Here is a 22,897-nt window from a genome sequence, read left to right as displayed (position 1 = left end):
AAGAGGGACACTGTCTACCATGTTTGTACAGAGGGGCAAGCTGAGTGCGTTGAAGCATGTGGACTATCGGCACACAGTTGTTGCTGCATGCAGGACCTTCTCTAACCTGCTGGCAGTTTGGAAATACCATTTTGTAGGTTTCTGTAGAAGTAGTTGCTTTGTCGTCAGCCTTCACGTAAGTGGCAACGTGTCTGATAAGCTGCTAAGGCTGGTATCAATTACCCTTGAAAATTATCTCCTCTGCAAAAAGACCCTGTTGTGTAGGAGGGTGTGGACTGAGCTATCTGCCAAACTGTGTTTTCTTATCTCCTTCCTTCCTCTTTTCTGCTAGTGTTCTTGAAAAAAATCACCATGCTGAAGTACGTTCTGATTCCTAGAATCTCCCTCAGCTCTTTTTTGCATTTTCACAATCTACACCTCTCCTTCCCCAGTTTCTGCTGTAGTTTGGCTTCACGGCCTCGGGAGGAATTCGAGGCAGTGCTTGTGCTTTCAAGGCTAGCTAGATAGAAAGCTCTTTGCTTGCAAAATACAAGCCACAGAAAAAGAAAAAAACCCTCCCTGACACAGTTACCTGCCTGTATTCTGCACAAACCACACAGGCTTGCCATTTTATTCTATCTGTAAGAAATTTTAGGTTGCTAGCAGTTGATTTTCATCTCAGCATCAGTCTGAGGTGGAGACAGAGCAGGCTTTTCATAGATTGATGGGGCTCATGAGAAGCAGTAGGTTTGGATCCCCAGTGTGAAAGGTCAGGTTGAAATTTTCTGGTGTGGGTTTGTCAATCTTCAACTTGTACTGTCTCCTAACTTTAGTGGTGTTTGTTAAGGCAGTAGTAACATATAGACTAATGTGATAGTCATCCTGGAAAGTGCACAGTGCAAGTTTAAGGCAACTCATTATGCTGAAAAACATCTTCCATGAATGTGGGTGTTTGCCATATTAAAATATATGTTTACAATGCAGTATGCAATAAGTAGAGCTAAGAGCAGGGAGGATGAAAGATGATGTGGATAATGGAAAAAAAAACCCAAAACACAACCACCCAGCAGGACCATGGGCTTCAGAGGAGACTCAGAATTGCTACGAGATTCCTTGTTGAATGGAAGCACAGAAGTGCAGTTGTACTGTAATGTAAGATGATTCCATATCCTGTTTCTTCCTAGTTGTGTTTTCCCATTTTAAAGCTGGGGCAAAGGAATGCAAAGGATGAATGATAGGTGGAGATGTCCCAGTGTTGGAGAAGTATTGAGCTTACTGTCCCCAGAGTTTGAGGCCATGCCCCAGTTAGCAGGCAGCACTCCCCACCTGGTGCAATTAAGGATCATGAATCCTTTCTAAAAGCGGGATCAAGTGCAGAGTGCTATCTGGCCTGAATATATATTTGCTTAGCAGCTCCGTTATTTCTGTTCCTTAGTTTTTCTACCTTGTTTTTCTCTAGAGCAATTCATTGCAAAACTTTCAGTTCTGCTGTTCTCAGCTGAGAAGATGGAGCTTGGCTGGCTTATGCTACAAGAGTTCCCTGTAGTAATGGTACCAAAATATTTTCACCATCCAACTGTGATCTAGCTAACCAGGAGTTTGCACTACAGGCTGATTTTCTCCAAATTACGCGGAAACTTTGGCTTCTATGGCACCTCAACATGACAAACACAATGAAGTATTAAACACTACCTCAGTCTCACAGTGTATGAACAGAACTGCTTTAAAACCAGGTAATTCCTTCCCTTGAGGGAATGGCAGAAGATGCAATGTTACCAGCACAGTTATTTTCAGTCATATTCTTCTGTACCAGTTTTTCCACCCAGTCTCTGGGTGTAGAATTGGGAACAGAACAAAGGCGGGACGTTGCTTCTCAGAGCATAGTGCTGTAGAAATCAGACAATGATAGGGTAAATGGCCATTAGGTAAGGAATATCAGAGAACACAGTTGTTGTGAAGATGCTTATGATTAGACCTGGGCAGTGCCATAACCAAGTCAGCCCTCTGTTACATCTGTTCAAGTGCTATGTATTTCTCCTATGCTTCAGGTTATATGAAGTCATCTCACTGCAGACCATCCTCTGGAGCAACTTAGATTAGCAAAATACTAATTTAGTTTGAAACTTTACTCTTTTGTTGTTTTTCATGATACAGTTGAACATGTGCTGTCCTTCAGGAGATACATACCTGAGCTCTATTGAATGTAGTACACTGAGACTGCTATGACCATCAGCCAAGATTGTTACTGCTGCTTTCTGCAGTGTTTAGGCTTAAGTATGCTAAAAAAAGCAGCTCCTTTCTCATGTTTGTGTTTTCAGTATGGTAGCAGTTGCAGTGGACACAGAGGTTGCAAGTAGATGGACGTGGGTAAACATCTTCATGTGTAAATATCCTTGTCTTGAAAATGGCTACACACACTTAGTTGGCCGGCACATGTTCTGTGGTTTATCGGCAGAGGAAATCCTGCTCTATCTCACTTACCTTTGAGCTCTGCTAATCTGACCTCTTGGGTCCCCGCTGCTTCTCTCCTCAAAATCTGCCCATCCCCATGTATTCATTTTGTCCAGCCCATAGCACACCACACGCAGAACAAACTCCAAACTCCAAGTGCGGATTGACAGGCGCAACAATGACACTTGGCTCTCGTATTGGGAAACTACTTCCTGTTGGCTCATGTTTTCTAATTTGTCCTTCATTTTTGGATTTGTATTTCAAGAATTACTTCATCATGGCAATGCCCTTTACTATGATCACAGTAGGTATGAGAACGAGACACAGGAAAAAGAAATTTAAAATAACAAGTGATGCTGTCACCATTTACAGTAAGTCAATATACCTTTAATGACTACACAATATACAAAATAGATTGTGTAGTTTTTTTATGAAAGCTGTTCATATTATAAATGAGTCAGAATAGCCTTTTTTCCAAACTGTATGGAAAAAGTTAAATTAGCTCTGCAGTTGAGATTCAAGGCTGCCACGAATAGCCATATTTCTGACATGCAAATTGCCAAATCTATTTACCAAATCAAGCTCTGCCATTGTCAAACAGACACGTTTGACAATGGTGGACTCAATAATTTTGGAAAAAGGAAATGAAGCCGATACACTTCCAGCAATTCCAGATTGCAAGGAATTAGAAATACTCCCTGTATCTTTATGACTGGTTGGCTTTGCTTGCGCAGTTTTGACAGCATCATTCAACATATGATCAGACAAAATTTCTTTTGTTTCTCTCCTGTCTTCACTGTGCTTTCCCTGTTGTGTTTTTCCCATGGAATAGATGTTGTACGGGCATTACTGTATATATCTTGTTATATCCTGTGGATTTTTTTTGCAAATTAATTCCTTAAGTGCTTCCCATGCTAGAGCATGGTCATATCATCCCAGTTATGCAGAAATCAAATGAAGAGTCATCTATTCTAGCAGGAAATCAGATTGGGAATACGGGCTTTCAGATGTTCTTCAGGGAGTGTCAACACATGAGTTGATGAGCTTAGCTTTTAGTGCCTATGAGAGCTCTCTGAAAAGTTAACGGGAATGTTTTTTGTTTATCTTACTGCAAGCTGGTTAGCCCAGATGCTGATCAGTCAATATGCACAAGTAGCACTAAATATTTGATACTCCCTGCCCATTAAATGGATGAGAGGAGGCCTTCTCATAAGAGAGTACATTTGGAGTTTTCACTTGCAAGTTTTGTGATGATTTGACTGACCACCCTCACTCCCTCTTCCTGGTGTGTTTAGCTGCAAAGATGAAGCTGAAATAAAGTGGAAAAGAAGGCTTTGATGTGAGCAGTGTCAAAGGTCAGGGGAGATGCTGATACTGCATGGGTATTTTTTTTTAAAAAACGTTTTAGCAAACATATGGACAAGTGGCCATAACAAATAGACTCTTTATGGAACACCATGCATACTGTAAACAGAAAGCAAACAAGGTCAGTTGGATCCAAACCAAGAAATTAACGTCTACAATAACTAAAATCAGTCTGGGCCATAGTGCCGTCTAGTGGGGTGTCACCCGTCCACCCCCCAGGTTTGTGAGGCTGGTGGGTGTTGGGGTGACTGCTGGCGATGAGGCCCAGTGAGACTCGGTGGGTGCAAGGTTCCGTTGCAGCCTGCTGTGGCACAAAAGATACAAACCCATGCTGATTTACTGGTAATCTTCTGTGTGTAAGCCAAAGGTCTAACCCCAGGACTGTCTGAGGAGTTTTAGAGACCATAGTCACAGCATTGACAGACAGATGTAGTCTAGTTGTCTCAGAAACCCTAACAATGCTTGAGGAGTCTTGGGTGTTGGGCAGTTTGCATCAGTGACCCAAGACAGAAGTCTTCAAACTGAATCCTATTTTCAAGTTTGAGCTGTGCTGGAATATAAACCTTGATGTCTATATTTGAAATGTTAGTGCACACTGCCATTAAGTCCATCCTCTCGGAGTCTCGAGTTGTGTAGATAAAACAGTTTGTTCAGAGCTTCAATATTTGTTGTCTACTTTTTGATACTAGCTCTCCCAGAAAGGTCACTCTGTTGTTCAACTGGCCAATTCCAGGTTATGGGATTTTATGAATGGTATTTTTATCTCAGGTAAGTTCCTTGTTTCCTTGACATGATCTTCCTTCAGGCCTTTCAGTCTCTCAGAACTGCTGTGCAGTGCAGGAAATTGTTGGCTATCTTTGCTTATATTTACCCTACTGAAAGATCACATACTTTCAGTGAGTTGTTTGACAAATAGATGAAGCTGAGAATAGCTAATCCTACTAGGTATTGCCTGTCTGCCTTTCACAGCCAAACCTTAGTGCTAGGAATGCCTTCTGGCAACATTGTGCACAGGCAAGATGAAAACCATAGGACTATCCTGCAGCAGTTGGCTCCAGTCACAGGGCTGGTTACAAGTGCTTCCTACAGGTGATTCAAGACGGGCAGAAGCAATTCATGATAGCCAAGTTCTTTTTTATGAAAATGCAGATAGCTGCTGAATCACTTGTTACTGTTTAATGAGCAGTTTAGATGTACAAATTAATATGCTGAGGGTTACCAAAGAGTGAGGGAAGAAGGGAGAGCAGCAGAATTGGTAGATGCAATAATGGATGGAAATGGTGGACTGCATGCTGTCAATTGTCATGTATGGCCATCCCAGTTCTGCCTTCCTTCCTAGTGTGAAGGCCTGAACCTCACTTATGTTTGGTCATAGGAGCGTATCTAAGAGAGCTGGAGGGGCTTCTGGTCTGTTAAATTAAGGAGAGACTAACTCAAGGCCCTGGATCTACATATCTTGACTTCAGGAGCTGAATTCTGGTCTTGGTTGGTGAAGCACAACCAGCCAGGCAGGAAGGAGCTGAAGACATGGGAGCAGCCAACGGATAGCTCTCTTGGAAATCCACAGCTTACTCTGATTAGATCATTGGTCTGTTTTCTGCCTTGTAAGCTTAAGTGCCGTAGCTTCTACTGTTACACTTTTGTGGCTTGAATCCCATGGCTCAGTGTTGCACAGGCATGCATATGTTTGTATGCAGTTCAGTGTGACTTCTACTTAAAAATGAAACCCATAAGCACTCCAGTGGGTACTAAAAGGAATTTTAGTGGAAGTCCCAAAAATTAGTTTTGAATCTTGCACTTGTTTTCCAGTGACAAACCGTTAGCCTGCAGAAACAGCAGATGCTTTGCTCTGTTCCAAAACTTAGGTCTTGCTGGCATCAGATGATTCTTCAAAAGGCTTTTGAAAAGTGGGAACTGGGGATAGCTGTAATTTCATCCCTGGAAATTAGTATTTAGTCTTCTTGGCTGTAGAACTAGGACTTGCACCTCGGGAGTCACTAGATGAGGACAAAGAGATCCCAGAAAATGTGTATATGAGAGGGAGCCCTTAAAAAACCCAACTTATTGATAATATTTTGGATGTCTCAGAATAAGAATATGTAATAAATATGTAATAAAACAACTAGGAGGAGATGGACATATCCATTTAATTTTTGAAGGGATACATCAGGATATAAAATCATAACTAGGTAGCTAGCTATTAAAGATAAATGCATATTAACTCCTTAATGACAGAGATCAGGCTTTGAAGTGAACCCTGCATTATCAGATAAACTGTGGGGACAGTAGATAACCTTTTCTTTCCTGGCAAAGGCATTGAATGTGCCTCCTGAGGCACAATGCATAGTGGTAGATTTTTTTCTTCTGTGTTTTCATTTTGTTCTTGCCTCATTCCCATTACATCAGCAAGTTTGGAAGGTAAGAACTACTTCTTAAAAAATCCTTCATACTGGGGATGATGCACAAAACCAAAATATTGATCATTGGTCATTACAAGCCCCAGAGTTAGAGCAGGAATTCATAAATCCAGTGCCCTGCCCTCTAAATTATATTCTACCTCTCTGAAATTCCTTGTGTTAGTCATTTTCCATTTGCCCCCCCCAAAATATTATGCCCTTATGGAAGAAATTTCTGCTATGGCAGAATAGCCCAGTGAAGTCAAATTCAAGGGTTCTTGGGTGTTCCGAACTGTATGCTAGATGGGCTGGGAACTGGCAGACTGAGCAGAGCAGCACTCCAGGATTTCCTGGCCTGAGAAGGCCAGGCACAAATTCAAATCAATTTCCCCAACCTTTTTTTCTGTTCAAACTGGTAATCAGATTGAGAGCCTGTGTGCCCTGAAGTCAGCTCTCAAACAGATCTACAGGAGCATGTAAGATCACATCAGGCACAGAACTAAAACTCTCCCTGAGTGCATATGTTGGTTTATTCAGAGCATGTTTTCAGGATTCATTTCCCTTGGATGTCTGGGTTGAATTTAACCTATTACGGTAAAACATCACTGCAAAGCAGCTTGGCCATAGGTCCCAGCTGTTGGGAGAATCAACTTGCATTTAAACAGTAGACTAAACTGTGGTGCTTAGAATAGGTTAAGCAGCACCCATAAAAGAAGCAGACTGAATGCTGTATTTACAGTGGCTGTGACTATAACCAGTTAGAAATATTTCTAATCTTGGCATGCATGTGAGTCAAAAGTCCAAATATATTGGCAGTTAATTTCAAGGCATTACATTTGGTTTCTGAGAAAAAGACCTGCCAAGTACCTGCTTAGTTGCATGTGGGGAATATATGCAATGAATGAGAAACTGAGTATATACAGAGCTAAACATTAACCTTTCTGGTGCTGAGAGATAATATGATTTACCAGAGGTTCTCGGTCACAGGGATGAGGCAGATATGCTACTTTATAATGAACTGTAGGCGTAGGGACTGGCCATGGTTGCTGTGTGCTCTGCGAGGGCATGGTTTATTCTACATAACTTTTAGGACATGAGGATTACCTTGTATGCGAGTGGGTTCTCAGAGCCCACTCTGGGGAGTGACTGATGCTGGTTCCCTAGGACAGCAGCATTCTGCAGTGGGGCTGTGGAAAATTCCCAAAGATTGTGGAAAACTGCTGGCTGTCTATTTTCAGTAAACAATATTTGGGATTGTTTTTTGCTTGAAAATAGGAAATAATTATAATAGCCTCTCTAATCTTTTGTAGTTAAAGTATTCCTTTTTGAATACACGGTTAGTTCCTAAACCCATTCAACCTTCTAGGAGCTGTGAACTGCAGGGGTGGAGGTTGCTGGCAGGAGGAAAATGAACTCTGCAGACAGGCCATTAAGCCTGAGTCATTACTATTGAAATCTGTGTTTTAATATTGTGCTACATCCCTGCAATGTTGTAGTGTTTGCCTTTTTAGGGTTTGGCAAAGAAAACAGGAAGATGCAAGATTTGCTGAAGGCCTAGATGTAGATGGGGAACACTGAGGACAGAACTGGTCGGCTTAAACCAAATGCAGCCCATCCCTAATAGGGCAGCCAGCCTGGTGAGGATCCTGGGTTTTGAAGATGTGGCCAGGGAATCGGTGCTCTGCACAGTAGAGTGCTTCCCTGCTTCTCTGCCAGTAATTCAACAAGAGGTCCTTTAACGAGATTGAGCCAGTCATTACAACGCCAACTGTTGGCAACTCAAGGGCAGGGGTGCCATGTGCCCACCTTTCTGCTTCCCATTTCCTGCATCAGTGCATTCTCCAGGCTGCCCTTTCCCCCTCTCCAGCACACCTCAGTAGGATACCAGATTCTTTGCAGAATTTCCAGAAAATAATACGAAAATTTTGGGAGGAGTGCTGCACATGACCTTTCTTTTTGGAAAAAAAAAAAAAGGAGACATGTTCTTTTTATGTTATGCAACTCGTCTTTACCTCATGGCTGGGGCAGAAGGGGGGGAGCTCACTCAACAGTACCTCTCTGTTTTTCCAGCCTGATGTGTGGAGATGCATGAATTTACAGAGCCCTCTGTAAAGCAGAGTCATCTTGTTTTGGTCTTTGGCTCAGAACACTCTCTCTTCTGAGATGCTGCATTGTGGTACTCACTAAGCAATAATGATGGGGCATAAAGTTGAGAATATTTCACTGTGATTGTGTTCTGAAGCATATTAAAATGTGGTTTGTAAGGCAAATAGAGGAGAAGCATTAAATGTTAACTGTCTTCATCTGTTGCATTTATCTGAATAATGGCATTATCCCTCTAGAGAAAGATTCCTCACTTTTTTCATATTACAATATTTGATTTGTCAGCCTGTCCTAGGTTCCACTTTATCAGGGACTCAAGATCTCTCCCCGTCGTTAGAGTGGAGCTGACGACCTAGGTCATTGAATGGGGGAATGGAGGAGAAGTGATGACTATATGAATGATGTGCAACAAGAATTGGTATCTAAAATAGGTTCCAACAAATTTCCTTGTCACCTGCCAGGATGGTGACCCCTGCCACCACATAAAAAACACAAATGGTATCCTATGTTATGAAAGGTTACCTAATAAAGCTGTATGAAATAAGAAAAGAATCTCTTTTTCTGTGGTCACTGCTGTGACTAACAGGGTTTCTCTGTACTCATTTAAAAACATGTTGAGGATTTGCTTGCGTGGGGGGGATGAGAAAGGATCCCTGCAAGGTGGCAACAGGCCAGAACAAATTTCCAGCATGAGTTTCCAGCAAATCTAAAACATGAATTCATGGTGCTCTCAGGTGGGCTTTATATAACAACAAAATAATAGGTATACACTTGTGAGTCACTATATTTGTCCTGTCTGCATACACTGGAAGCCCAAAATTGTGGTTAAAAAAGGCTCAAGCAAACAAGTCAAGAAGCAGAGTACAGCAAAGTGAGGCATTCTGCTAAAGATGGAACACAGCTTTCTCCTCATTGCTTCATGCTCTGGATCCTGCCAGAAATACTCCTCAGAATAACAGGATCATTTTTGTTGCTGGTCTCTGCTCTGTCTGCTTCATTCACCACACATGGTCATGGTGTTGGCTCAAGAGCTTACATGTGAGACACTGAAGGACTAGTCAGACAACAGTCTTGCTATAGGGAAGACAGAGGCATTCAGATACTTACATCGTTGGTTCTGGCCTTGTCTAGGTTCTAAGCTGAACAAGGTACCAGGAGTCCCCACGTTGGATTTCAGTTTCTGTCTGTGTGACTGACTTCCTTCTGCTTAATTTCTGTCTCTACACCTTTGTAGATATCTGTAGATGCAGTGTACTTTCCACATTGCAGCCAGCCAGACCCATAAAGCAGTATGAACTGTGGAAGTTTGGAAAAATGGCCTCACTGCTCAGTTTCCTCCTTCCACTGGTGCAGTTGTGCTCTTTGCTCTGAGCATAGAGGTTCACTGCAGTTGCTGCTGCTGCACAGAGGATGAATGCAAAGGCCCTTGTCACCCCTCCACTAGCTTCAGCAACCCAGGATGGCTGGCTAGAATCAGACCAGAAGTCCTTGTGTTTCTCTTGGATTGTTTACATGGCTGAGAGATGTTATGTGCTCATTAACTTCTATGCAACGCTAGTTCTCCTTCTATTACAAAGCAAAAACAAATACCTAAGCCAAGTCTGCTTGTGAATGGAAAAAAAAAGAAAAAGAGAGAAAAACAAACCCAAAAACTCACTTTACAGCTTTTTCCAAAATATCTTTAAGCTGTCTGGAGTGACTCACTGATGTCTGCTACACATCAAAGATCTAAAGGTATATTTAAAAATAAAACTAGAGAGATGAATATTAACTCTTCTGCAGCCTCATCTCCAGATGTATTTGTGGCTTAGTGTTCTGGGTTGGGACTGTTCTAAATCAACAGGAGAACCTATGCTTAAGCAACTACAGGATGATTAAAATAGCTGTCTCCTCATGTTGGGCTTGCAGAATGAGCTCTGCTCGTGCAGAAACTCAAAGCAAGCTATCCTCCAAGCCGTATTTTATGAGCTTTGGAGACATAAAAAGCTTGCCTGGTCTGTCTTGCTGGTAAACACTTTGCCAGTCATATGTTGGCTTTAAAAGCCAATGTGAAAGAAGTCAGTGTTGTAGTTTTCCAGAAATGTAAATCTCTTAATAGTGACTGCAAAAGCCAAGGAGTTACGGGTGCGGGAAGAGGGAGAGGGAAATAGGGGCCAGTTCTTTGTATGAAGGCATGAAAAATGGGTGTGTTTTAAATGAAATGTATTCTGCTTATATTTTAATAATGTGTTCCAAAAATCTTTAAAAATATTAGCTGTCATCCAGGAATGCAGGGAGTCCACATCTTCTGGCCCACCCTCCCTCTGGGAAGGCAGTGCATCAGTGGTGCAGCTGCTGGTTTGAAACCTCCCCACAAGAGGTTTTTTCACGCAGTCGCTGGAACATGGCCTGGAACATGGGGCTGTTGGAGTTCTCCCACCAGCTTGTTTACTGCAGCAGTCTTGTGTCCAGAGCTGCAACGTGGTATTTCATGTATAGTGATAATCACATTATCATAGCAAATGGGGTAAAAGGAGACCAGCATAACCTAGCACTGTAGATTGTAAGCATTCCTGAATAGCCTCTCTTACCATGAACTGCTGCAAACCATTTGCTTACAGGGGTGCTGCTGGGAATGGGAATGACTTCTTCACTAACAGGCAACACGTGAAGAGTTTTTCCACGTTAGCTGCACAAATCTGTCCAGGTGATAATAAGTCAAATGGATTTTTAATTTCACTTTTAATTTCATCCCTTGATTTCAGCCCTTAGTAATGCATCTTCACAATCCCTGATGATTTGTAGCCAGCTAAGTAAATATAACCTTAAACTGCCAAAACTCTGAAATGTTTGTAGGTCTCTCTGAGAACAGAATAATTTGCAAACTATATAAGCAGCATGTACCAACAACACATACAAAAAGTACACAGTGCACAGACTTGAAGGAAGTAATTGTAAATCTTACTTTCCTTGTATATAGATACATTGTGGGTTTGTATTGCTAATATTTTTACAGCACCATCAACAATCTGCTCATTTTCCCACATGACAAGGTGATGTACCAGTTCTCTTTCTGTAGTTAACAGTCAGGGTTGACTTTAGACTTTAACAAAATTAGCTGCCTGGAATAGCAGCAGCCTGCTGGCAGCAGAAGTGCCTGTGCCACAACCCTGGACAGCCAGTCTGGTTGTGGCTACAGTTGGTGTTCAGGCAGAAGGAGACAGGATGGGTATGGCAAAGTTTGGAGTCAGACTGAGCAGCAGCCCAGCAACTGAAGTTGCTGTTTCCAGGATTTTTTTCTTTCCTTCCTGCCTTCATGGCTGGAGTGGCTCTGTCCCAGCCTTTTATCCTAGAAATGGCAAAACGTAGTGTTGTCTATGCAGATGAGAAGCTGTAATGAGAAGTCAGGCTTGTTAACCTCTGTTTCCTCAGAGGAAGACTGTAATGAGAAGCTTTACCTTCATGCAGAAATACTGATAGCAATGGTGTAAAGCTTAAGCCCTGAATCTGGGGTCAAGATTCATGATTACTTGTCGTGCTTATGAGTACCTAAATGCTCTAGCTATTTAGATCAGCCTTTTGATCTACTACAGCTGTTACATTTACCCATCAAAAGAAAATTATCCTACCTTTGGCAAGCATGTCTTGATTAACCTGTACTTCAAAGTTTTGGCCCTTATGTACCTGAAAGATGTTGAGCCTGCCATTTTCCCTTGGGCTTGCATGAATTGGCATTAAGTAAGACAAAGGTGAATTGGGTGTCCTGAATTAAAAGCCCTTTTTTTAAACTACACTACACACCACACAAGTTTAATGATTTCTTGGACTTGGATACTCAGTCATGTTTACAAGAGTAAAATCTCATTATGCTCTAAATGCAGGCCTGGCAGTCTCTACCTGCTTTAAACACAGTGCTTAGGATAGAGACTGTACAGCAGTGAAGTCTCATATTGCTTAGGCTTCAGTAATTTTTAGAACATGATGGAACATTCAAAGTGATCTTCTGCTGAAACAATAATAATTTAATGAAAGGATCACTATGATGAGATCCCTGCATCATTTTTCCAGCTGTTTGCTACTTTACAAAATTGTGTTAACATGCAGTAGGGATAGATGGTGATTAGTCATCTGCTTTTAGCCTATTTTACATGGCTTGTATGTTTGAACTGTGGGAAGTGGTTCAGATGAAATACAGAATGATGTTGATAGGGATACATGAATCAGTGAAGACACCAGAATGTAGTTGTGCAGCTGTTGCTTAACTATCTTTAAGTGGCTAGTGATGGGGCAAGGAGGGACCACAAAATGCAGCAGTTCTCACCAAGCTTACTCATTTACTGACTGGAACATCTATTCTGGTCCCTGCTATTAAGGCACACTTTTAACAAAAGGGAATTATAGTAATGAAAGGTTTTTCTGCAGTTATGTGTCACCTTAGATTCTTTTAGACACACAGATCGCAGAACATACAGAAACGCATGTTAACGTGGCACAGGGTCACAGTGAATTGGGGATGGTTGCATTATGTGAGCGTGGATGAGTTACTAAGCACTTCCTGAGGGAATGCCAATAAATCATTTTTCGTGGTGCACCATAAATTCCTGGCCACACAGGTATTACAGACATCAGCCTGGGTAAATTCTAGAGTCTAACAGGTAGAGAAATAGTATTGTAGGCCTGTAGATATTTTTAAATAGTTGCCTTAGTTATATTGAGTCTAACTGTACAAGACTCTTGAGTGAAAAAAATAATAGGCATTCCAGATTTAAAATTCTGTAAAATAGTCTTCAGATAGTTTTCTTGAGTGTGAATTGTATCATGCTATGTATGAACTTCCTGATCCTCCCCATCTACAAAATGCATCCATTTAAATGATTAAAAATATATTTAAGTGTTGACCTTTAGTGTGAAGCAAGTCAAAATCACAGAAGAGTCAGCTGCATCTCTGTTCTTTGAAATTCAGGGCTATCTGTGTCAGCAGTTCATAGAAGCTCTTTGATTATAGTGCTGAATAGCCATTGGCACCTTCACATTTGGTTATAATGAGGAAATCAGTTTGGTGTTTAGAGCTTAGCAAGACTGGTTCGAAAGATCCAGTACTGCTCATAGGGTGTCCTGGTGGCTTCTTGTTTCTGAACAAGCTGAATAGCTCCCTCTCACTCTACTTCACCATCTCAGTTTCAAGTTCCAGCTAAAGCAGAAAAAATTCTGAAGGCTGTGTTCAGTCCTTGAATTAGCAGATGTGAAGGGAGTGAGGAAAGGAAATCTGGACCAACGGTCTCCTTTTTCACAATTAAGATTGCTACCCAACATTGTGAATAACTGAGCCTGAATAACATAATAACAAATAATATAATCCTAGTGACATGGCAAGAAAATTCCTATTTCCCTGGTAATGAGCTGATCTCCAAACAGGATAAAATGCTGCCATTTGTGAGCTAACACAAGTCTCCTTCAACTCAGTTATCAGTGAAGTGTATATACTGTCTTTGTGTACAATGGCAAGTTTTTCCCAGGGATACTTTGCTTTGGAGTCAAAACACTTCAGAATCAAAATGCTCTGAGACACTGTCATCTTTTGTGTTAATATTTACAGTTCTTTGTGATCAGTAAAGTAGAACCAAGATCTCATATGTATGCAGTATAGTACAAAATTCTTTGTACAGAACTAGAAGCAAGTACATGCAGCAGAGAGACAGGTGGGATGCCTTTGTAGCTTGCAGCAAACAAAGAAGCAAAAATAGCTTGTAGAGTATTTTGGCTATCAACAGTCTTGTTTAATGTAAAGGGAAAAGTGATATTGTTTGTGTACAGTTACAGTTCACAGATATATATGATACTTTCACTGTAGTAATATTCTACAGATAAATATATATGTATAGATAGAATAACAGATGTTAGAGGTGAAAAAAGTCGTATTAGTTCACCCAGTTCATCCTGGGACTTTCCCATCATACCATTTTTAAGTGTTTGGAGTGGGACTTTAGAAATTAAATACTTATTTTACAATATTTTCTTTACATGTTCTTTTCACAGACACATAGATTTCACATTCTGATTCCTGAATTTTATCTGAAATAGTATAGTTCTGTGCCATCTCACTCTTTTCCCAATCCTCCCAGATTATCATCAGAGTAATTCTTCTTTTAATTTTTGTGACTGGATTATTGTCTGTTTTCTTTAGATTTGTTAACAAGCTAATCATAGTGGTGAAATTGAAAACTGTGTGTCATTTCAACATTCAGTGTTTGTGGCTTACAAACATCTATAGTTTTGCCCCATATGACATAAGAAACAGCACTAGTGAGTTGTAGGTTCTGGAATTACTCAAGTGCTTTTCAACAATTTCCCCTTCCTTAGGCAGATAGGCTGGTTCCAGCTATCACATTTTCCAGGCAAATAAGTAGTACTAGTTTTTTTTTTCAATAGGATGCTGGGGAGTTCTTCTGTGTGCTCTGGCACAGTATGTAAACTGAGCTGCCTATTATTTTTTTTAAAAATATACCTGTAGTTCCAAATGCAAGACTGCATTTGGAAATAATAGAATATAAAATTTAGATAACTGATTACAGTAAAATCTAGATGCCAGTGACATGAAATAATACTGCTGGATGTCACCCTGATGAACTTGCATTATTGAACAGACTTGGGAGGACAGTATAACGATTGATAAAGCTGGTGTTGAAAGCTGCCAGATATATGAGAACTTCCAGGCATTTGTTTAAAGCATGAATTAAAAATAACCCTTCATCTGTACAAATAACACCTTAAGAAAACAATGTGGAGAATTTTAAAACCGTTCAGTTTATTTGTATCATTTATTTTTCACATCTCCCTTGGTTTGTTCAAAAAAACCACCACACAGAATAGTCACATTCACCTTTATACTTTGCATTGTGACCAGGCTGTGATAGTGCAGACAAGGCAAATTTTGGATCAGAGTTAAAGAGTTGCCTTTGTTCAATGAGATGCTTCTGAAATCCTTGGAAAAGTGATGTAAAACTAGCATAGGCTTTCAGAAATCAAAGCACTAGATCATACTGATATCTGTTATTTTTGTCGAAAATGGGAATTCTGGTAAAAAGACTACAGCTCTTTGCTTGTCTTTGCACTACTCTCTTCTTTCTACTGCTGCTCTCTTTTCCCCAGCTACAGCTCTCAGAATACAGTGAACTAGAGCCACATCCTCGGGATTTCAACCCACTCCTCTGGGAGACAGGCTGAAGCAGATCTCCCACTTTTTGCATTCCCATTTAGCATTCTTAACACTGTGTTGCAAATGACAAGATTATTTTGGAGAGCTTTTAATACTAATGTACTGTTTGGTTCCTGCAGAGGAGTGTCCAGTCTAGAGGACTGGATCACCTCAAAGTACTCTTTCCAAAATGTCCACTGGATTTTGCAGGCATGCTCAGCAATGGGAAAATCAAATCTGTTACAGCAGACTTCATGGAATACCAAGTTGTTGTCAAGGCCCAGAAGATGCTGTGGAAAAGGACATGTTTTTTTCTGACAGTAGCACGTTACCAAATTGTGCCTTTGTCCCACTGACTCCTGGGCTTAAAGGAGAGTGAAGCCACCTGTTGATTTCATTTGAAAGAAACACACAAAGGCAGCTTCTCAGCTGGTCTGAACTCACTTTAATAGAACAACTCCAGCGTATACCACCTGGGGAATCTGACCCAGAGTTCTGACTGTGTGAAGGAACATCCTTCTAGAGGAACATACATAGGGACATACACACAAGGAAAACACCCATGTGTATGTGTGTGCATGTTTGTACACAATCCAGCCCATATGGATCCTGTTGATAGTATGCAATTTCTTTGGCCAGTTTCCTTCTTTTCTGTGTTTTAGGAAACACAGTTTCTCTGTAGACCTCAGATACATACCTGTATTAGACTGAAAAAAAGCACAATCTTCTATTCTGATGGAATCTGTATCAGCCCAATACAATTGTACTGCTATAGTCAACGTTATTCTCCACAAGAAGCAACTCATTAAGAAAGTTAGCACTGGGGAGAACCATTAATCCTACAGAAGTAGAAGTTCAGGTAGTTTCTTACAGTGAAGGTGTAATCAGAGGGGAATGAAGAACACGTCTGTCCTTTGGCACTACCTGGTACCTTTGCACAATACTTTGTGTCACACCGCCCCCTCAAGGTATGTGTACAGAAGTGTCATGAAGGAAGTCATGCCTATTTACACACTTTTATCTTATGCTTTAAATACTGTCACAGATGCTTGTTCTGGGCATTTGCCTAGTTTTAAATTTTTGTCCTTCATCTTGGGCATCTTGCCTTTTAAAGAAGAATCTTGAACCTTGTAAAGAAGAATCTTGAACCTTGTAAAGGGAGTTGCTTGTGATGTTGTAATTAAACACTGGGGAAGGCATGTGACCTTTATTTTCAGAGGATGTGCACATTTGTTAGTGAGACAACATGCTGCTAGAAATGTGTGTGTGGTATTTAATGTGCTGTAGTGTACTTTCATACACTGATGCACGCAGCTAAGCTTCTGTCTGCTGCAGAGATGGCATATGACTCACAGAGCTGCTAGGCCAGCCGCTAGTAAAGGTTTTATTAAGCTGAGACCCTGTATTAGAACTTACCTATATTCTTATGCTTTCTGTTGATATTTTCCATGCCAGTTGTCTGCCTCAGAGTTGCAACCGCACTGTCTAAAGAATTAATTTCCTTGTGGTGGGTTTCTGTGTAGTCTCCATTGCTATCGCCATCATATATGAATGTTTCACTTTTACACCTTTGGGAAATAAGAGGTGAAAGCCCAGTCTATCAAGTTTCTACTAGGTCTGGATTGACATGTAGTGTTTTCAGAGTGTTTACTGCTTTATGTGTTCAGAGCAAAAGGCTTGCTAATATCCTTTTCAGTTGAGTGTTCAGGGCTCTGCCAGTCTCATTTCACACATTCTGTGTTTACCACTTAGAAAAGAAGAAACATGGGAGATGATATTCTTTCTATCTTTATGCATTTAATCTAGAAATAGAGGATGGATGTTTAGCCATAAAGATAGTAAGACTCTAACATGTGTGGTCTGAACAGAGCTGGTCTCTCTTCCTCAGCTGTGGTTGAGGAGGTTAGACTTTTAACTTAAGCAAACAGGTCAACTTAGTAAAAAAAATGGTTTAAATAACTTGCTAGGTAGCATGCAAGAATTGTTTGGCAAAGACTGAATTAGATTCTAGTTCTTCAGGTTAGCATTCATTCCACTCCTCCAGCATTGTCCCTTCTTCATTCCACACTCTCCAATTTCTACAGCAAATGAGGAAGTCATCTAGGACAACAATCTGCTTCACTTGATCCATTGAGTGATGTTCATCTAGTGATTTTGAAGGAAGCCACAATCACATGAAAAAGTCTGCTACTGCATCACATAATACATACACAAGGGAGACAAGGTAATGTTTTCAAATATTTAAGACCACAGATTTTATTTCTGAGAAATACAGCAGAACTAAGGAACCCTCCAGGCAAACTTCTGCACTGTAAATTGTTAGTATATATACAAGATTCAGGGCCAAATTCCAAGATCAGATACTCTCAGATGGAGCCTATAGCATAGATGGATGACTACATATAACATATATCCCACAAAAGGATGTTGGGTGGACTATCTCTGTTGTAGTAGAGCAATGATGTGCTATATTAAATAGAAATTTCTAATATATAATACTAATTCACAGGCTCCTGTTCTGCACTGATTGCACACGTTATGAGCATGCCTGTAGGATTTACCTTAGCTATCATTTAAATTACTCTGATCGGAGGAAGGATTGGAGTAAGAGATGGGACTCCAGTTTCAAATCAAGTGATCTGTACTCAAGAAATCTTACTGAAAAAGCAAACTGAAAAGGAAAATTATACCTAGAGCTTCTACTCCACTTTTCCTCTGCATTCAACATGTACACCTCCCTGCAAGCCACTTAAAACTACCCTTGTTGTAGTAATGCTTTTGAGATCCGAGTGCTCATAGAGTTGCATTATTGATCAATTATTTTTCAGTAGGCAAAGAGGCTGCATTACAAATACACTTACTGCTCTTCTAAATTGTCCTTATGCATCCTCACATATGTGATAACTGCCATGCATCATGACTCCCTAACAGATTGAATCATCCTTTCTTAAGTATTTATCTTGGCAACCAGAGATAAAAAATTTAAAGGCTACCACATACGCTGTGAGCATGGCAACTAAAATGAAGAAACATGGAAATATTTGGGCAAAATTACAGTGTTTAAAGAGTTTTACTGAATGGCTGTCAACCCACAAATGAAAGGAGGAATAGAACGCCATTGTTATTCTGCAAAGGAACAAGGTGTGGATGGTTTTGGCTCCTAAATGTGAAACATCAGGGATGGAAGATGAAGGGCCTATCTTGGTAAGCTGACACCTTTTTATTTAGTAGATTTTTCACAGCTAAATGCTGCCCAGAGAACTTACAACTGGTGTCTGTCATTCTAGGAAATGCTGTGCTTTAGCAGAGTTATGCAGTCCCTCCCAACCTCCTTGCGATTCCAAGCACCTTTTGTTCTTTTGTTCTGGGGATCTTAATAACTCCGCAGCAGGGGAGAAAGGACTTTTTTCTTTGTGTGCATTATTGCAAGTTGAATAGTCGCATCTTAAAATAAAGTTAATAGATGATGGTCAAAGGCCTCTTAAAATAAGCCAAAGTCATGGTTTTTTTTTTCTTTGAGAAGTCTGCAAGTTTGCAGCCTTCTGGACTAAAAAAGAATTCTAAGAGAAAGCAGTACATAGGCTTTACATCTCTAGACATTTTTGAGGATGTCTTTCTTCCATAGTCCACTACGTTAATTACAGTTTTGCTGCAATGAATCATGCCTTTTCATCTTCACCTTCTCTTAAAGTTACTACTAGCCCTTCAACACACCACGTGCCCCCTGCCCCCCCCCCCCCCCCCCTCTGAAAAATAGTAACACTCCTTCCTATCTGCTACCCCATTCAGACTGTTACTCTGTTAAACTCACGAGGGACTTGGGGAAAAAAGATGGTCATCTCCTATTGACTTTTTACTCATAGTTGGATCTATTAGTATCTTGCCAGAAGATACTGTTCCAACATGGCAATGCTTATAAAAACTGTTCTAATATAAGGTATTACAGCTCTACTGATTGCAATACGTTGCCTTTAGTAACAGTTCATACTGGCAGGGGTTCAACTCCAGTGACTGTGTAAGGCCATATTGTTCTTTTGAGGCGGACGCTGGTTTTGTTTACTTAGGAAAGGAATTAGTTCTTCTCTCCATATATATTATATCAACTGTAAAGTCATGAATGGAAGTGCTAAAATGAAAGTAGATAATTAAAAGTATTTAAACGTGTTTATTTTACTATATTTAATCTTTGTTAACCAGTTCTTTACTTCTGAAAGACTAAATATACTCCTAACATAATCCACACAGTGAGATAAGAACTGACTGTTTGGGTTACTCTGGTTGCAAAATACTACCGAGAGAAGGCCAACTGACGCTGCTACGGAGGGGAAAACTAGAAGGGCAGATCCAACTGAGGTTTGTTTCTCGTTGTTTGTGTGTAAGGATGGGTGGAGCATGACAAGAGAATTAAATGTATGCATTGGTTAGAAAAGACAGAAAACAACTGCAGTCAAACTGCTGCTTTAATTTAATGTATGTCTTCATTATGCTTTGTGGCAGAGAGTGAAGAAGAAACAAAAGGACCCTTTGGCTAATATATAAACATGCTAACACGACCACCTTTTTGCTCCTTAAACTTGTACAAGTAATTCTTAGATGTATATCAAAATTGTGTTGTATGAAACACTATTTAAAATTCTGTCCTCCCAATTAATTTTTGCTTCATTTATACAATATTCATTAGAAAACTATACAAATACATGCCTTCTGTAGAACCTGTAAGATCTATGTTGGGAATGTTACCTACCTAATTGATCAACTGTGACAGTTTTGAAAGTCGGGGGATATGTGAGGAAGCTCCATGGTTTATGTGTCAAGACAACATTTGCAGTCATTTAATTCACAGTTTAATTCACATCTATGAACTAACTCTGCTTTTAACTACACAGCTAGAAATACAAACTAACTCCACCAAGTGTAGTCAAAGTAGTTTCTGATGCTGTGGAACATTGGATCTTTCAGGCTCTGAATTTTTTCCCCTTCTTAAACAGGGTGGAAAAGAACAAAGGGGGTAGAGAACAAAAAATCTCTACCAAGGAGATTTGTGACCACCAAGGCATTTTTTGTATGAATATTTAAAGTATCTCATCTGAAAATCCATACAGAACTGTCAGTTTCTAAAATATGAAATATGAAATAGTGCTGTGCCATGTCATTGAGATAGATGCTTTTTGTGTCTATATGGAGATCACACAAGCAAAAACAGTGGCAAAATTGTATTTCTCACATTAGTTATGGTAAGAGCAAAGGTCTAAAACTCCTAATATGCAGGAGTCGTTGCAGTTCCTTAGATAAAAAAAAACAACCCTCTTTTTCAGGTATTACAGTGGTGGACTTTATTTGCTACACTGGAACAGAGTATTTTGAATAGAATATTTGTAGTGATGCAGCGTAAGCATGCAAATTACTGAGCCATAAAATTGCTACTCTGTGTTGTCTGGAAAATACAACATCTGTACTTTTATTACCACGTAACTTAAAGGCTACAGTCATAGAGTGGGAAATTCAGTAAGAGGCTAAATTTGAGGCCAGGTAACTCTTTAAGAAGTGAGGTAAAGATACTTGCAGACAGTCAGCAGAGACCCAAGATTACTACGCCTTCCCGTTGTCTCCAGGGAGAAGGTAAACCCCGGAGCTGTTAAGCCAGAGCTCAGGCGGTAAGCGCGCGCCCTAGGCTGTGCCTCCCAAGGAGCAGCTGGCTCGAACACAGACCCGTCCTGCCACACACACATTGCTGGGAGGAGTGCCGGGGAGCCCCCGCGGCCCCGGTGCTGCCCGCCGTGGGACGGGCCGTGCCCGCTGCAGGCAGCTCCGGCCGTGCCCACGCGGGCGCCGCGTCCCGCTGTGCCTCACGCCCCACCGAGCGAGGCCATCAGGGGCCCGACACCGCCCTTCGGTGCGGAGACCCCCGGCGGAGAGCCGGGAAACGTGTCGGAGTAGGGGATGGGAGGGACGGAGCTCCGCGACGCCGCCGGCCCTCGCCAGGGCCGTTCCGCGGCCGCACGCCAACAGGGCCCGTGTCCGCTCCCGAGGCGGCCGCCGCGGTGCCGCCCGCGGGGGGGCAGCTGCGCGCCCGGCGGGGCGGGGCGCGGGCCTCCAGCCGGCGGCCGCCCGCAAGGCGCGGTGCGGCACCGCCCCGCCTCGCCCGGACGGGAAGCGGCGGCGCGCAAGGCCCGGCGGGTGGAACGGCGGACTGGAGGGCGGCTGCTCGGAAAAGCCCGGCTCCTCGGAAAGCCCGGCGAGAAGGCGGGGGGAGCCGGCCGGCGGGCGCGGACGGGAGGGCGGCTGTCCGCAAAGCCCGGCGCGCGGATCGCGAGGTTGGCCCTAAGATGGCTGTTGTGCGCGGGGCGCCGTTGCTGTAGCGCCGCGAGGAGCCGCCCGGCCGTCTCGCCCGCCATGGAGTGCCCGCACCTCGGCTCCAGCGTCTGCATCGCACCCGACTCGGCCAAGTTCCCGCAGGGCTCGCCCTCCTCCTGGTGCTGCAGCGGTGAGTGCGCCCGGCGCGGCCTAGGCTGCGCCGGCCCTCCCGGCCTGAGGTGGCCCAGCCGCCCCGCGGCCCTCCCGCGGCGGGCGGGCGCCTCTCGCCGCCGCCCGCCCGCTCCTTTGTTCCCCGCGGCCGGCGCGAGCCTCGCGGGGCTTCGCGGCCCCTCGGCGGGAGGGCGCCCCGCGGCCGGGGGAGGGCCTGGGGCCGCGGCGGAGGGAGGGAGGGACGGAGGGGCAGGCTGCCCCGGCCCCACACCCCGCTGGGGGCCGCCCCGCGGGACCCCTTTCTGGGGGGGGGGGGGGGGGGGGGGGGGGTTGCTACTGCGCTGCTCCTCCACCCCCCCTGCTCCCCGCGGACCGGCCGCCACATGTCCCGGGGGCGAGGGGGGTGTTGGGGGGTGGCCCCCGCGCCTGCCCCGGCCTTGCCCGCGCAGCTTTGTCCGGCGCGGCAGCGCGGCCGGCCGGCCCGGGGCGGGCAGCGGACTTTGTCTCCGCCGGGGGCCGGCGCCCCCAGCCCCGCCGGGCGCGGCGGAATGTGAGAGCGCGGCTCCGGGCTCCTTTTGTCTGCCGGGGAGCTGCGTGTTAGCCCTGCCCAGGGGAAGCCTGGCCGCGGGGACCGCGGCGGAGAGGAGCCGGTGGCTGCTGCGGGGGCAGTGTGTTCTTTAAACAGTCTGAGATTACTTTTTTTTTTTTTTTTTTAGTAGACATCTTGGAAAGGACTTTAGAGAGTGTAGTTTTAATCGGACTGCCGGGGCTGAAGGCGACGCTTGCGCCCCCCCCCTCCAATCCAAGGAGCAGCTCAGTGAAGGTGGTCGGGGGGGCCGGGTCTGGGAGTCACGCTCACCTTCTGCTGTGTGGGTTGGGAGGGGTGTAGAGGTCATCTTTTTTTAGTACTTAGCTCGCTGATTTAATAATGCAAATTACCGTCTTTGAAATGTATCCCGTCTTC

The 22,897-nt window shown here is 43.0% G+C and overlaps 1 protein-coding gene across 2 annotated transcripts in view; it reads left to right on the top strand.

Annotated features, from left to right (window-relative positions):
• The window catches only part of USP3 (ubiquitin specific peptidase 3), a 102,586-nt gene that overhangs the window by 34,970 nt on the left and 44,719 nt on the right, over positions 1 to 22,897 (top strand). The window contains exon 1 of one of the 2 annotated variants that reach the window (XM_074837977.1): positions 21,555 to 21,952. The exons of the other annotated variant lie outside the window; for it this stretch is intronic. Within the exon in view, the coding sequence (XP_074694078.1) occupies positions 21,862 to 21,952 (91 nt within the window). The 5' untranslated portion in view covers positions 21,555 to 21,861. Of the gene's footprint in view, positions 1 to 21,554; positions 21,953 to 22,897 lie in introns of those variants that run through there. 2 annotated transcript variants of the gene reach the window in all.

Source organism: Strix aluco, chromosome 12, assembly GCF_031877795.1.
Source record: "Strix aluco isolate bStrAlu1 chromosome 12, bStrAlu1.hap1, whole genome shotgun sequence".
Lineage (NCBI taxonomy): Eukaryota > Metazoa > Chordata > Aves > Strigiformes > Strigidae > Strix > Strix aluco.
This window is presented reverse-complemented; position numbering and strand designations above follow the sequence as displayed.